This window comes from Pangasianodon hypophthalmus, chromosome 24 (assembly GCF_027358585.1).
Source record: "Pangasianodon hypophthalmus isolate fPanHyp1 chromosome 24, fPanHyp1.pri, whole genome shotgun sequence".
NCBI lineage: Eukaryota > Metazoa > Chordata > Actinopteri > Siluriformes > Pangasiidae > Pangasianodon > Pangasianodon hypophthalmus.
The window spans coordinates 4,965,348-4,979,893 of NC_069733.1; the positions used below are offsets into that span (position 1 = coordinate 4,965,348).

Here is a 14,546-nt window from a genome sequence, read left to right on the forward strand (position 1 = left end):
ATTTACAGTTGTGTTAGTGTAGTTACAGCCGCGTTAGTGTAGTTACAGCCGCGTTGGTGTAGTTACAGCCACGTTGGTGTAGTTACAGCTGCGTTAGTGTAGTTACAGTTGCATTGGTGTAGTTACAGCTGCGTTAGTGTAGTTACAGTTGCATTAGTGTAGTTACAGTTGCATTAGTGTAGTTACAGCTGCGTTAGTGTAGTTACTGTTGCGTTAGTGTGGTTACAGCTGCATTAGTGTAGTTACAACTGCGTTACTGTGGTTACTGTTGCGTTAATGTGGTTACAGCTGCGTTAGTGTAGTTACAGCTGCGTTAGTGTAGTTACTGTTGTGTTAGTGTAGTTACAGTTGCATTAGTGTAGTTACAGCTGTGTTAGTGTAGTTACAGTTACATTAGTGCGGTTACAGTTGCATTAGTGTAGTTACAGCTACATTAGTGTAGTTACAGCTGCATTAGTGTAGCTACAGTTACATTAGTGTAGTTACAGTTGTGTTAGTGTAGTCACAGCTGCGTTAGTGTAGTCACAGCTGCGTTAGTGTATTTACAGTTGTGTTAGTGTAGTTACAGTTGCGTTAGTGTAGTTACAGCCGCGTTGGTGTAGTTACAGCTGCGTTAGTGTAGTTACAGTTGCATTGGTGTAGTTACAGCTGCGTTAGTGTAGTTACAGCTGCGTTAGTGTAGTTACTGTTGCGTTAGTGTGGTTACAGCTGCATTAGTGTAGTTACAACTGCATTACTGTGGTTACTGTTGCATTAATGTGGTTACAGCTGCGTTAGTGTAGTTACAGCTGCGTTAGTGTAGTTACTGTTGCGTTAGTGTAGTTACAGTTGCATTAGTGTAGTTACAGCTGTGTTAGTGTAGTCACAGCTGCATTAGTGTAGTTACAGTTGCATTAGTGTAGTCACAGCTGCATTAGTGTAGTCACAGCTGCATTACTGTGGTTACAGCTGCATTAGTGTAGTCACAGCTGCGTTAGTGTAGTTACTGTTGCTTTACTGTGGTTACTGTTGCGTTACTGTAGTTACAGTTGCATTAGTGTAGTTACAGTTGCGTCAGTGTAGTCACAGCTGCATTACTGTGGTTACAGCTGCGTTAGTGTGGTTACAGCTGCGTTAGTGTAGTTACAACTGCGTTATTGTGGTTTACTGTTGCGTTAGTGTGGTTACAGTTGCGTTAGTGTGGTTACAGCTGCATTAGTGTGGTTACTGTCACGTTAGTGTGGTTACTCTTGCGTTAGTGTAGTTACAGTTGCGTTAGTGTAGTTACAGCTGCATTACTGTGATTACTCTTGCATTAATGTGGTTACTCTTGCGTTACTGTAGTTACAGTACTTCGTTCCAGCTGAGATTATTCAACAGGAATATGTCTAGTTATCTCCAAACAATGACCACGTCGCTGCATAATAACAGACTGCGGACTAACTAGTCAGCTAGCCACCGTTACTTACAATAAGAAGCTCATTTCCGTTAACTTTGCTTCCAACGAATCTTCCAAACAGAGTTAAGTCCAAGTTACCCAGAGCAAAAAGTCTTAACCAGATTCTGGGTTGAGGAAACAAACCGATGTAAATAACGTACTTGCCGAAGTTTCAAAACTTTAAACAAAGTGAACAGGAAACAGGAAGTGTTTGCACCGCCGCAGAGAAAAAGGAAACAGCAAAGACGAGAGAGTCCAGTGTAGTTACAGCTGCGTTAGTGTAGTTACAGTTACATTAGTGTAGTTACAGCTACATTAGTGTAGTTACAGTTACATTAGTGTAGTTACAGCTGCGTTAGTGTAGTTACAGTTGTGTTAGTGTAGTTACAGCTGCGTTAGTGTAGTTACAGTTACATTAGTGTAGTTACAGTTGCGTTAATGTAGTTACAGCTGCGTTAGTGTAGTTACAGTTGCGTTAGTGTAGTTACAGTTACATTAGTGTAGTTACAGTTGCGTTAGTGTAGTTACAGTTACATTAGTGTAGTTACAGCTGCGTTAGTTTAGTTACAGTTGCATTAGTGTAGTTACAGTTACATTAGTGTAGTTACAGTTGTGTTAGTGTAGTTACAGCTGCGTTAGTGTAGTTACAGTTACATTAGTGTAGTTACAGCTGCGTTAGTGTAGTTACAGTTGTGTTAGTGTAGTTACAGTTATATTAGTGTAGTTACAGCTGCATTAGTGTAGTTACAGTTACATTAGTGCGGTTACAGTTGCGTTAGTGTAGTTACAGCTACGTTAGTGTAGTTACAGCTGCATTAGTGTAGCTACAGTTACATTAGTGTAGTTACAGTTGTGTTAGTGTAGTCACAGCTGCGTTAGTGTAGTCACAGCTGCGTTAGTGTATTTACAGTTGTGTTAGTGTAGTTACAGCCGCGTTAGTGTAGTTACAGCCGCGTTGGTGTAGTTACAGCCACGTTGGTGTAGTTACAGCTGCGTTAGTGTAGTTACAGTTGCATTGGTGTAGTTACAGCTGCGTTAGTGTAGTTACAGTTGCATTAGTGTAGTTACAGTTGCATTAGTGTAGTTACAGCTGCGTTAGTGTAGTTACTGTTGCGTTAGTGTGGTTACAGCTGCATTAGTGTAGTTACAACTGCGTTACTGTGGTTACTGTTGCGTTAATGTGGTTACAGCTGCGTTAGTGTAGTTACAGCTGCGTTAGTGTAGTTACTGTTGTGTTAGTGTAGTTACAGTTGCATTAGTGTAGTTACAGCTGTGTTAGTGTAGTTACAGTTACATTAGTGCGGTTACAGTTGCATTAGTGTAGTTACAGCTACGTTAGTGTAGTTACAGCTGCATTAGTGTAGCTACAGTTACATTAGTGTAGTTACAGTTGTGTTAGTGTAGTCACAGCTGCGTTAGTGTAGTCACAGCTGCGTTAGTGTATTTACAGCTGTGTTAGTGTAGTTACAGTTGCGTTAGTGTAGTTACAGCCGCGTTGGTGTAGTTACAGCCACGTTGGTGTAGTTACAGCTGCGTTAGTGTAGTTACAGTTGCATTGGTGTAGTTACAGCTGCATTAGTGTAGTTACAGCTGCGTTAGTGTAGTTACTGTTGCGTTAGTGTGGTTACAGCTGCATTAGTGTAGTTACAACTGCGTTACTGTGGTTACTGTTGCGTTAATGTGGTTACAGCTACAGATGCATCTAGTGTAGTTACAGCTGTGTTAGTGTAGTTACTGTTGTGTTAGTGTAGTTACAGTTGCATTAGTGTAGTTACAGCTGTGTTAGTGTAGTCACAGCTGCATTAGTGTAGTCACAGCTGCATTAGTGTAGTCACAGCTGCATTACTGTGGTTACAGCTGCGTTAGTGTAGTCACAGCTGCGTTACTGTAGTTACTGTTGCTTTACTGTGGTTACTGTTGCGTTACTGTAGTTACAGTTGCATTAGTGTAGTTACAGCTACATTAGTGTAGTTACAGTTACATTAGTGTAGTTACAGCTGCGTTAGTGTAGTTACATTTGTGTTAGTGTAGTTACAGCTGCGTTAGTGTAGTTACAGTTACGTTAGTGTAGTTACAGTTGCGTTAGTGTAGTTACAGTTGCGTTAGTGTAGTTACAGCTGCGTTAGTGTAGTTACAGTTACATTAGTGTAGTTACAGTTGCGTTAGTGTAGTTACAGCTGCGTTAGTGTAGTTACAGTTACATTAGTGTAGTTACAGTTGCGTTAGTGTAGTTACAGCTGCGTTAGTGTAGTTACAGTTGCGTTAGTGTAGTTACAGTTACATTAGTGTAGTTACAGTTGCGTTAGTGTAGTTACAGTTACATTAGTGTAGTTACAGCTGCGTTAGTTTAGTTACAGTTGCGTTAGTGTAGTTACAGTTACATTAGTGTAGTTACAGTAAAGTGTTCAGTGTGGTTGAGGTCTCTGTGCAGGACACTTGAGATCTATTCCACTCCAAGCTTGGCAAACTTTGTCTTCATGCAGTTTGCTTTGTGCACACAAGGGGCATTGTCACGCTGAACAGGTTTGGTCCTCTTAGTTCCAGTGAAGGGAAATTGTAAAGCAACAGCATACAAAGACATGTATAATGAGGATGTACAATTATGTGCTTCCAATTTTGTGGCAGCAGTTTGGTGAAGAACCACATACAGGTGTGATGGTCAGGTGTCCACATACTTTTGGCCATATAGTGTAGATTGAAGAACTGATTCTCACTTTAGGTGATTGACTAATTTAGCATGTAAGCTAACAGCAAGAATCCCTGACACCTCATAACAAGAGAACTGTTCACAGGGGAAAGGTATGTGTGTTTTCACTGTATGAGGTGCTTTGAGACAGGGTTATAGGTGAGTATACAGTTTATTCCTGTTTACTATTATTTGTCTTTAAGCTGACCCACATTCTTAGTTTGTAATATTCTTAATATTTAGTAGTATGTGAGAGTTTTGGCCAGATTCATTTATGGATTTGTGATTAAGTGATGATTACTTTTCCTGGTACATTATGTTTATCATGACATAACTTACAATAGCTAAAGTTAGCTTGAGGTCATGTCTGTTGTGTTATATTTCAGATTTCAGATTTCAGAACAGGCACATGAAAATAAACACTTTGAATCTGAATCTTGAATATTTTGTTGCTCGGTTGGTTAGTCTAATTTACTACTACTACTACTAATATTATTATTATTATTATTATTATTATCATCATTATTATTGTTGTTGTTGCTGCTGCTGCTGTTGTAATTAATGTACTCATTTATTTTAGTTATATGTAGTTAGTTTATATGTATTAACAGCAGTAAAATGGCTTGCTCAAGTCTTTCTGTTCTTCTCCATCCATTTGGCCTACATACAACTGTGATGAACGTTCCAGCAATTAAGCTGAATCAGAACGGTTAGTGCATATTTTTACATCAACCGCAATATACACGAATTTAAACTGAACATAAAGACAGGTACAGCTGATTTTATCATGCATATTCATACACTTGTATTGTCGTAGCTGAATCTTGCCCTTTCCAATATGGGGGACGTGTTGACGTATCGCAGTAGCTACAAATCTTCTAGTATCGTGTGATGGGCGGGGCCTGTGCTTCTGCCCCGCCCATTCAGTGACGCACAGTTACGCGTGTGAGGAACGTGAAGATAAAACAGCCCCTTCCTGTCCGGTTTCTCTGCTCTCAGCAGTTCCTTTTAGGTCTTTTCTGTGTTTTAAATTTTTTAAGTGTATATATTTTGCTGTCTAACACTATAGAAGCTGAATTATGGCCAGTTTAAGAACGCTGCGGAAACTGTGCCAGCGCGCTCAACATCACGCATGTAACCTTCACTTATCGGTGTCGAGGTAAGAGTCTCTCTTTCTCCCGCAGTCGATGAGCACAACGTGGCTGTGTACCTGCTAAATGAATTCGATCTTTATATATGATGTAGTTGAAACAAAACAAGCTGTCATTTTATTTACAGTCGCGCTTGACACTTAAACCGCGTCCCTTTGTGCGTGCTGTAGTCTGAGATCGGACCTGCGGGATCGGACCTGCGGGGTTCAGTCTGATCACAATTCCGAGTCACTTCGAAACACGCTTCGGCAGATACAACCGACTTAGATGCTGTTATGATGGGGGCTTGTTTTAACGTTAGTAAGAAGTATTTTAAACCCGACAGCGAGCTTGCTAATAGCGCTGATTAGCGCGCGCCCTCGTGCGGCTTGCCGGTGGGTCACGCGTCACTTGTGGATGATGAAATCCTGTAGAAAGCTTGCACTGAGCCAAGCCAATGCGGGAGTCTACCGCAGCTGTATCAGCACTAAATCTTCGTGTATGGATTTGGATATTGATCTTGGGGTTTATCCTCATATGACGCTTACAAAATAAATAATAAATAATTTAAAAATAATACGGAAAAATCCAGATTTGCATGTGATACATGTGGGATCCTCACATGGACCTGTAGAGGTAAGCACTCTGCTAATTATTACAGGAAGGCATTGCGTCATCACGCGTACGTCATCAGTCGTACAGGGCCCATGGGGCAGGGTTTTCTCTTCTCCAGACACACCAAATCCAACCCATTATCAAGCCCTGAATCAGAAATTTGATGGACAGTGAGCTTTAAGACCTGGAGATGTAAACCCTGCTGTGTATGTTAATTACAGTGTAGAACTCTCTTGTGACCTGTAAATTAGTCATCTGGCCATCTAACAACCAGCGTGTGTTGATGCTAATTGAATTTGTCATCTGCATCATGTGGTCTATAATTTCCCTGGATGAGACTGCACATGACTTAATTACAAAATCACGTCAGAAGACATGTTGCTTATTAAAGCAAAATTAAGACATTTATGTTTGCTCAGGTTCGCACTAGTCCAGGGGTGTCCAGTCCCAGAGTACACAATATGGAACACACCTACTAAGTTTGACTGATGAGTTGAAGCAGATGTCACTGAACAGAGAGACTACCAGCTTTGATAAATCCTAGTTTAGAGAAAAATCTCATCACTGGCTGACAGAATGATTACGGACTAACAGTGTTGCAAAAAAGTGAGATATTTAGGATCTAACTGCTAGAACAGATCTTTAAGAGACTGAGAAGTAATTTTGAAGACAGAGACTTTAGATGCTGCCTAGAAGTATTCAAAATTATGGGTGGCCATTATCTTGTGCTCCATCATCAGGCCTCTTACACCATGCTCATTCTGAATTAACAATCTGTAACCATGATATCCAATCACAATGCACTGTGCACTGTTTCTAATGTAATCATAGTCAGTTAGAAGTTGTATGTAATCAAATTATTCATAACATACGCTCTGCTCTGAACATTGATTCCCCTCCCTCAGGCCAGAAGCTGTGGTCATCTCAGGTAGGAAGTTGGCCCGTCAGATCCGTGATGAGGCACGTGTTGATGTGGAGAAGTGGGTTTCAACTGGCAACAGACGACCTCATCTTAGCGTGGTGCTAGTGGGTGACAATCCAGCCAGCCATTCTTATGTACTCAACAAGACCCGTGCTGCTGCTGATGTAGGTAAGGAGCAATGGGACACTACTTATTCAAAATATATTGCATCAACAATTGTGTGCTACAATAGGGCTGCATGATATGGACAAACTGATACCTGATAAAATTGCTGGATACCATGATAATAATCATATGAAATGCAGTAAATTAATCATTTCTGAGGTCCTACCCTATTGACCTCATTTGCATGCACACTAGGGTTGGGTCGCACTCTCACGGTTTCCTGGTTAGTCATACCGTATGATTGATTGGATGGTTCCCGCCTTGTTTTTTAAAATGTTTTTCAAAATGCAGATAAATTTTTTTTTTTTTGGATCAGAGTGAGACTAGTTATTGTGACAGGCCTACATGGAATTTGACAACTGTGTGTACATCACGAAGACACTCCCATCTCTGGTTTATACAAAGATCACTTATCCCTTGCGAATCGGACAATATAATAATCATGTACAGATAATCATTACAGACGTCATCTGGCAACATTGTTTATATAACAGTAAATACAAAGAACACATGTCCAGAAATCTTATCCTGCAGAAAGAAGAACAGTTAGGGAATTTAATCTTTTTGTTCCCTTTTGGTAGTTTTTATATACAATATACAAGGATGTGCAAAGAGACTTTTGTAGAAATATTTAATACAGTTTTCACCACTGGATGGAATGTTTTTTAAATAGTTGATTAATACCATGATAACTGTGATATTTTTATACTAGTGGAAATTTTATAGTACTGTGCATCTTTCAGGGGATCATATTTTTATTTTAACAACTCTAGTGTATACATACACACACAGACAAACTTACGGTCTAGAATATGAGGGCCACCCTGGTTCAGTGCATGCGTAATGGCGTTTGAGTCACATTACTATTTCCAACTTTCAAGCAATGCTTTTAACAGTCTCTTTTTTTTCTGTTTACTCATCACTTCAGCTCTATGAGCTTTGTCTTTTATGGAGTTTTGTGGGTGTCACCAAATGTAAATCAGGTGTGCTGTGCACACGCCTGGTAATTTACAGGTGTGCAGGCGTATGCGAGTATGAAGAAAATCAGTGTTTTTTGGTTTGATTTGATACATTGATAAAGATTGTGCAGCCCAACACTGCCTTACATTTATTGATCTAGTGGGAAATGCGACATGATGATATTAGTATTTGTGTTTAAATTAAGTTCCAGTTCATTATTTTAACTGATCTTAATTTTCTCACAGATTTTGTAGTGGTTATAGAGATCAATGTTTTGTCTTTTTGTGCTCTCTCTCTTGGGTTTGTGTATAGGTATCACAAGTGAAACAATACTAAAGCCTTCTTCTATCTCTGAGGAAGAGCTGCTGGAGCTGATTGACAAACTCAACTCTGACCACAGAGTGGACGGTCTGCTGGTACAGTTGCCTCTGCCTGGTACGATAATAAAGTCAATTTGAACACCATTATACTTTTTATATTGTGCCAGTGGGTTTTAGGTTGTAAAGGTATAGCGTATACTGAGTTGCCATTTCATCAAGTAACCCTATTTTATACAGTCAACTTCAGAATTTTTGGTACAGGTGAGACCAGAATCTGACTTTTGATTCATGCATATCATCCTAATGTTTGACAAAAAAGGGAGTGCTATGATAAAAAAAAAATCTGCATATGTCATCATACAAAATGTATGTGGAATACATTCTATTTACAAATTTTTGCTCATTTTAATGAAGGTTGCCAATAATTCTGTAGTTGAAATTGGGTGTACAATTTTTGACCAACTGTTGCTGTGCAAAAGTCTCCGTAAATAGGGGACTATGTATGTCAGTACCAGGTCGGTTGTGCCTTCATCAGTGGATATTCATGGATGTTGTGTGGATCACAAAACTTCCAGTCTTTGAATTTTTTAATAAGTTTGGCAACAGTGTCATATGTGATGTGTTTGCCATGTTTCCTGTTAAAGTCCATCTCAACCTTGCAACAGCTTCCAGAACCAGCCATGAGAATGATTTCAATACGTTCTTCTTTTGTCAAGGGCATTCTAAAAGGCTAGTATGAGTATGAAAGTATGAAAAGTCTTGGAAAACATTTAGCTACAAAGTGTTAATTTCCCCCTTGTATAGACACATTTGGGATTATGTATTAATGGACCACCACAGGACATGGAAATGGACATGTGACACTAGGAAATGTATATCTACAAAGTGATGTGTATTGTATATTTTTCTGATGAATGCGAAATTTTATTGCCATAAAATAAAATAAATAAATAAATAAATTCATCAGGCTTTGAATCCCGATCACAACTTTTAAAGGTTTTTGACTCTGACCTGCAGAACACATTGATGAGCGGCGCATATGTAATGCAGTCAGTCCAGATAAAGATGTTGACGGATTCCATGTGGTCAACGTTGGTCGTTTGTGCTTGGACCAGTCCTCCATGTTGCCCGCTACACCATGGGGAGTATGGGAAATCATTAAGCGTACAGGTTAGGAGTACTTAATATCACTAATTAATAATGAGTTTAAAATGTGTCCCAGCCAAACTGTTTTTAAATATATATTAATTCACTGAAAAAGTCAAAGCACAGTTTCTTTGTTTTACAACTGTGCGAAAAACTAGAAGTAATACTGTGTGCATAAAATGTTTGCAAGTTTGAATGCTTAAGGAAAAAGTTGCTTTAGTGTTGTTTGTATTTCTGATAACTTTCTTCTCTTTCCAAAGGCATTCCTACTCTGGGAAAAAATGTAGTGGTAGCTGGTCGGTCTAAGAATGTGGGAATGCCAATCGCTATGCTTTTACACACAGATGGAAGACATGAAAGGCCAGGAGGTAAGTTAGTCATTAGAGCTTTATAGTAGTGATCATTCCGTCTCTATTTTAAAGATATTTTCACAGACAAGATCAAATTATGTTCTTGTTTATTCTGTCATTACTTGAATGTTTCAGTTTTTGCTTTAGTTTTTGCTTTAGATGCTCTTCTGCTTCTTTAGGTGATGCTACAGTTACTATCTCTCACCGTTACACACCTAAGGAGCAGCTTCGCCAACACACAAAAATTGCTGACATCATTGTTGCAGCAGCAGGTAACGACTTTCTCTACTTTCTCCTAGTATTTTTCAGTCTAAATGTGTTCGAAATTCATAGAATGCACTAAAGTAAATTAATAGCTGCAACATTGCATGCGATAAGTGTGAGAAATAAAAGCAAGGTATTAATTTTTATATTTTCTTATCTGCTGTTTCTTAACTGTACATTTGGTGGTTTTACATCCAGTTGCTCAAAATTTTATCAGAAGCAAGTTCCTCAGATTTTGCTATCTCTAATGCTTCTTGAAGGTATACCCAACCTCATCACTGCAGATATGATAAAAGAAGGTGCAGCTGTCATTGACGTGGGCATCAACAGAATACAGGACCCTTTGACTGGAAAGGACAGACTTGTTGGTGATGTGGACTTTGAAGGTAAAGATCGGAGGAAGTAGAATTGATAGAAATCAATCCTCATTTCAGCAACATGTCTATCTGGTGTCTCTAGTGTTTTTTTTCTTTTTTTTTTTAACATTTCAAATTAGCAAAACACTTACACGTAAATGATGACGAAGTAGTGCTAGCAGATAAATCTCCGAGTTTATCACTATATTTTCATAGTGTGCTATCAGATACATCACAGACAGTAACAGTCAGCTTAGTTCACTAAGCAGTTTCAATCCTAACAATAACATTGGTGTACAATAAATTAAATGTACATGTGTTATGTAGCTTGAATGACAAACAGAACCTTGAGCAACCAGACAAATGTGGTATATGAAATAAGTTGGTAAGAAACTTGGACATAAGCCAAAGTAATAGAGAACTCAGCATTACGGACTAAAATCAGCTTAACATATTAGTCTAGCTTTGTCGTATACACCGATCAGCCATAACATTAAAAGTACTGACAGGTGAAGTGAATAACATTGATTAGCTCGTTACAGTGGCACCTGTCAAGGGGTGGGATATATTAGGCAGCAAGTGAACAGTCAGTTCTCGAAGTTGATGTGTTGGAAGCAGGAAAAATGAGCAAGCTTATGGATATGACAAGGGCCAAAATGTGATGGCTGAATGACTGGGTCAGAGCATCTCAAAAATGGCAGGTCTTGTGGAGTGTTCCCGGTATGCAGTGGTTAGTACCTACCAAAAGTGGTCCAAGGAAGGACAACTGGTGAACCGGTGACAGGGTCATGGGCACCAAAGGCTCATTGATGCTTGAGGGGACCGAAGGCTAGCCCATCAGGTCCGATTCCACAGTAGAGCTACTGTAGCACAAATTGCTGAAACCGTTAAAGCTGGCTATGATAGAAAGGTTTCAGAACACACAGTGCATCGCAGCTTGCTGCATATGGAGCTGTGTAGCCACAGACGGGTCAGAGAGCCCATGCTAACCCCGTCCACCACCGAAAGCGCCTGCAGTGGGCACATGAGCATCAGAACTAGACCATGGTGCAAGAAGGTGGCTTGGTCTGATGAATCATGTTTTGTTTTACATCATGTGGAAGGCCGGGTGTGTGTGCATCGCTTACCTGGGGAAGAGATGTCACCAGGATGCACTATGGGAAGAAGGCAAGTCAGTGGAGGTGATGCTCTGGGCAATGTTCTGCTGGGAAATCTTGGATCCTGGCATTCATGTGGATGTTACTTTGACATGTACCACCTACCTAAACATTGGTGCAGACCAAGTACACCCCTTCATGGCAACGGTATTCCCTAATGGCAGTGGCCTCCTTCAACAGGATAATGCACCCTGCCACGCTGCAAAAATTGTTCAGGCTAACTTGGCCTCCAAATTCCCCAGATCTCAATCTAATCGAGCATCTGTGGAACACCTTCAGAGGTCTTGTGGAGTCCATGCCTCGATGAGTCAGAGTTGTTTTGGCGGCACAAGAGGGAACTACACAATATTAGGCAGGTGGTTTTAATGTTATGGCTGATCAGTGTATAGCATTCATGATTGCCGTAACACTTTCACTGGAGACCTTACCTACCTTTTTTCTCTTGTAGTAACAGATATTGCAATCATTGCTATCATATTTAATGACATTCAATTCAGTTCAATTCTGACTTTATTTTATTTTATATATTTATTCAAAACCTCCCTATTTCTAAAGCTATGATGCTGATACTGAATCTTTCTTTTTTAGGGGTACGAAAGAAGGCCAGCTATATCACTCCAGTCCCAGGAGGTGTTGGACCCATGACTGTTGCCATGTTAATGAAAAACACTATTAAGGCAGCAAAAAATCTCCTTTTGACCCCTCCAGAGCGGATGCGTATGGTAGCATCCTCCTAACACCCCTTTTTACCATGCTCCTTGTGTTTCACGTTCCACATCCCACTTTGGGAGCAGATGGCAATGCAATAGCTCTAAGTCCTATTTTTGGGAACGTCACTCAGTTTGTAAATCACAACCCAAGTCAAGTCAGTTATATGGCATGAACTATTTGAACATACTAAAGGCTTAGTGAAGTGAATATATTGCTGTTATGTCTCCTTCAAACACAGTTTTAAACACTTACGAGAGCCTTGATAAATCGCCTGAATTGGATGTGTTAAATCAGGTGGAACACTAAACTTTGCAGTACGTTGTTCTTCCAGGAGTCGAGGTCTTCACTCCCAATGTAGATAATGCTTCAACTATATTACTTGCTCAGCACAGCTTAAGAGTTTTGCTATTAGAGCTTGTCTTTACAGCTCTTTATATATGGTTTGTTATACTTTGTAAACGATGTCAGGTAAAAATATTTATTTATCTTCAATGTAAGTGCATTTTTTTGGACAGAATCACAGTATTAGGACTTTAAGTTTTCCTTATTAATATTAATGACTCCCCCCCATAACCCCCCCCCCTCCCCCCTCCCCCCCCTCCCCCCTCCCCCCTTGGGGCTCGTCAAGAGCAGTCCATGTGATGAGTGTCTCTTTTACTTCCTTGTGGCTATTTAATAAAGGAGGTTCACTCGATAACACTTGCTGATCTGATGAAATAAGGAAGTGTTTGTCAAGTAACATACTTGTCATGTTGAGGAGTGTAGCAAGGTAGGTAATCGTGGAACAGTGAAAGAGAGACATGATCACTGTTTGCTCTATGAGTGGAGATAAATAAAACCATGGCACCTCAGAATTCTGTATGAGAAATGAAGCTTTAAGTTAGCACTGCAGGTGCATTTGTATGTGCAGATCAAATAAAGCTTGAATTAAGTGTTATGGTCTTTATGGTTTATTTCTGTATAGTATAATGACCTCAAGCTCATTTTGATAAGACTCGGGCATTTCAGTAAGCAGGAGTTACTAATGTCTGTTCAAATACTCACTTGATTTGTTGCTAGGCTCTTTTTTGAAGTAAAAAATGTCTTAGCCTGCATCTTTCCCAGTTGTTAGCTGTGGTATGATGAAGGAAAGCTGGCAGCTGGGTGTGAACTGGCAGATGACCAAATTGAGGAGAAAATGGGGGTGAAAAGTATAAGAAAGTATTATTAATTTTAAAAAAAAAGTGTATTTTAAGTAAATCATTAGAATGTTTTCATGCCATTTAGTATGTACAATTGAGGCTAAAAGTTTATACACACCTAGGCTAAAGATATTCAATCTCTGTTTTTCACAACTCAAGTTTTTGAACAGTCCTTGTTATTTTACCATACATTTCTTTTGGCAAGTCAGTTAGGGCATCTACTTTGTGCACGTCATGGACATCGATTAGAGACAGATTTATGGGAAATACCTCACAACTATGAACCTCCACAAGTCTGGTTCCTCCTTAGGAGCAATTTCCAAGCTCCCACAAGCCTCTGTACAAACAACTGTGTGCAAATATAATAATCTTGGGACCACACAGGAGGCATCATTAACTCCTAGTGATGAACAAACTTTGGTCTTCAAGTGAAGGTTCAAGTGAATCCCAAGACAACAAAGGAACTGGTGAAGAAGTGGGAGGCATCAGGTACCCAATATGTACACCATTAAGAGAGTCCTACACTGCCATGACCTGAAAGGCTGTTACACAAAGAAGGTTGTTGTTCTCTGTGAAACTGTCACTGCTGCTTTCAGGTCGTCCTGCAACTCTTCTTGAGTAACTGCTGGCTTCTCTCTTACCTTCCTTATCATAACTCTGAGAGGGCATTGTGAAATTGTGCATGCTACACCTGTCTGGGAACAAATAGTTTCCTTTTCACCAGAATATTATCAAACCAACTGTACTTACAAGGATGTTTAAGTTCTTTTCTATGATACTGTGGCTTTTTGCACAAGAGTGTTTAATAATAATGTTTTAGCGTGATATCTAAAGAATGAGTGGTTGAATGATTTTAGGATTTGTATGGAATTATTATTGTAACAACCATATAAACTGATTAGATTTTGAAATTGGTCCAAACAGGGTCAAGGTTACAGAAGGTTACAGAACCTTCCTGTTTAAAGTGTATTTTATTGGTATTTCGGGCATACAAATGAGTAACAAGAAGGATGACTTAGTGGCATATTTTAATAAAGTCATTCACTGTAGAGAGTGAATGGCACCATTCACTCTCTACAGTGAATGACTTTATTAAAATATACTGTAATTTTTTTTTTTAAAAAATTGCTTTTACTCAAGAAGATGTCCTGCAAATGGAAGCGTAC

At 39.5% G+C, this 14,546-nt stretch overlaps 1 protein-coding gene across 1 annotated transcript; it reads left to right on the plus strand.

The window, feature by feature from the left end:
- The first annotated feature begins 5,026 nt into the window (after positions 1–5,026).
- On the plus strand, positions 5,027–13,134 carry mthfd2 (methylenetetrahydrofolate dehydrogenase (NADP+ dependent) 2, methenyltetrahydrofolate cyclohydrolase). Its single transcript, XM_026940296.3, has 8 exons — positions 5,027–5,262; positions 6,754–6,938; positions 8,208–8,330; positions 9,233–9,385; positions 9,622–9,729; positions 9,891–9,983; positions 10,236–10,361; positions 12,077–13,134. Exons 1-8 carry the CDS (start codon positions 5,183–5,185, stop codon positions 12,223–12,225), a joined length of 1,017 nt encoding a protein of 338 aa, XP_026796097.1. The 5' UTR covers positions 5,027–5,182; the 3' UTR covers positions 12,226–13,134.
- Positions 13,135–14,546: the final 1,412 nt, after the last annotated feature.

Bases quoted from the DNA above. Each gene is read 5' to 3' on its own strand.
- mthfd2 (XM_026940296.3), top strand. From the start codon at position 5,183: ATGGCCAGTTTAAGAACGCTGCGGAAACTGTGCCAGCGCGCTCAACAT. The intron at 6,939-8,207 runs GTAAGGAGCAAT...GTTTGTGTATAG, and splicing joins CCGTGCTGCTGCTGATGTAG to GTATCACAAGTGAAACAATA. The intron at 8,331-9,232 runs GTACGATAATAA...TCTGACCTGCAG, and splicing joins GGTACAGTTGCCTCTGCCTG to AACACATTGATGAGCGGCGC.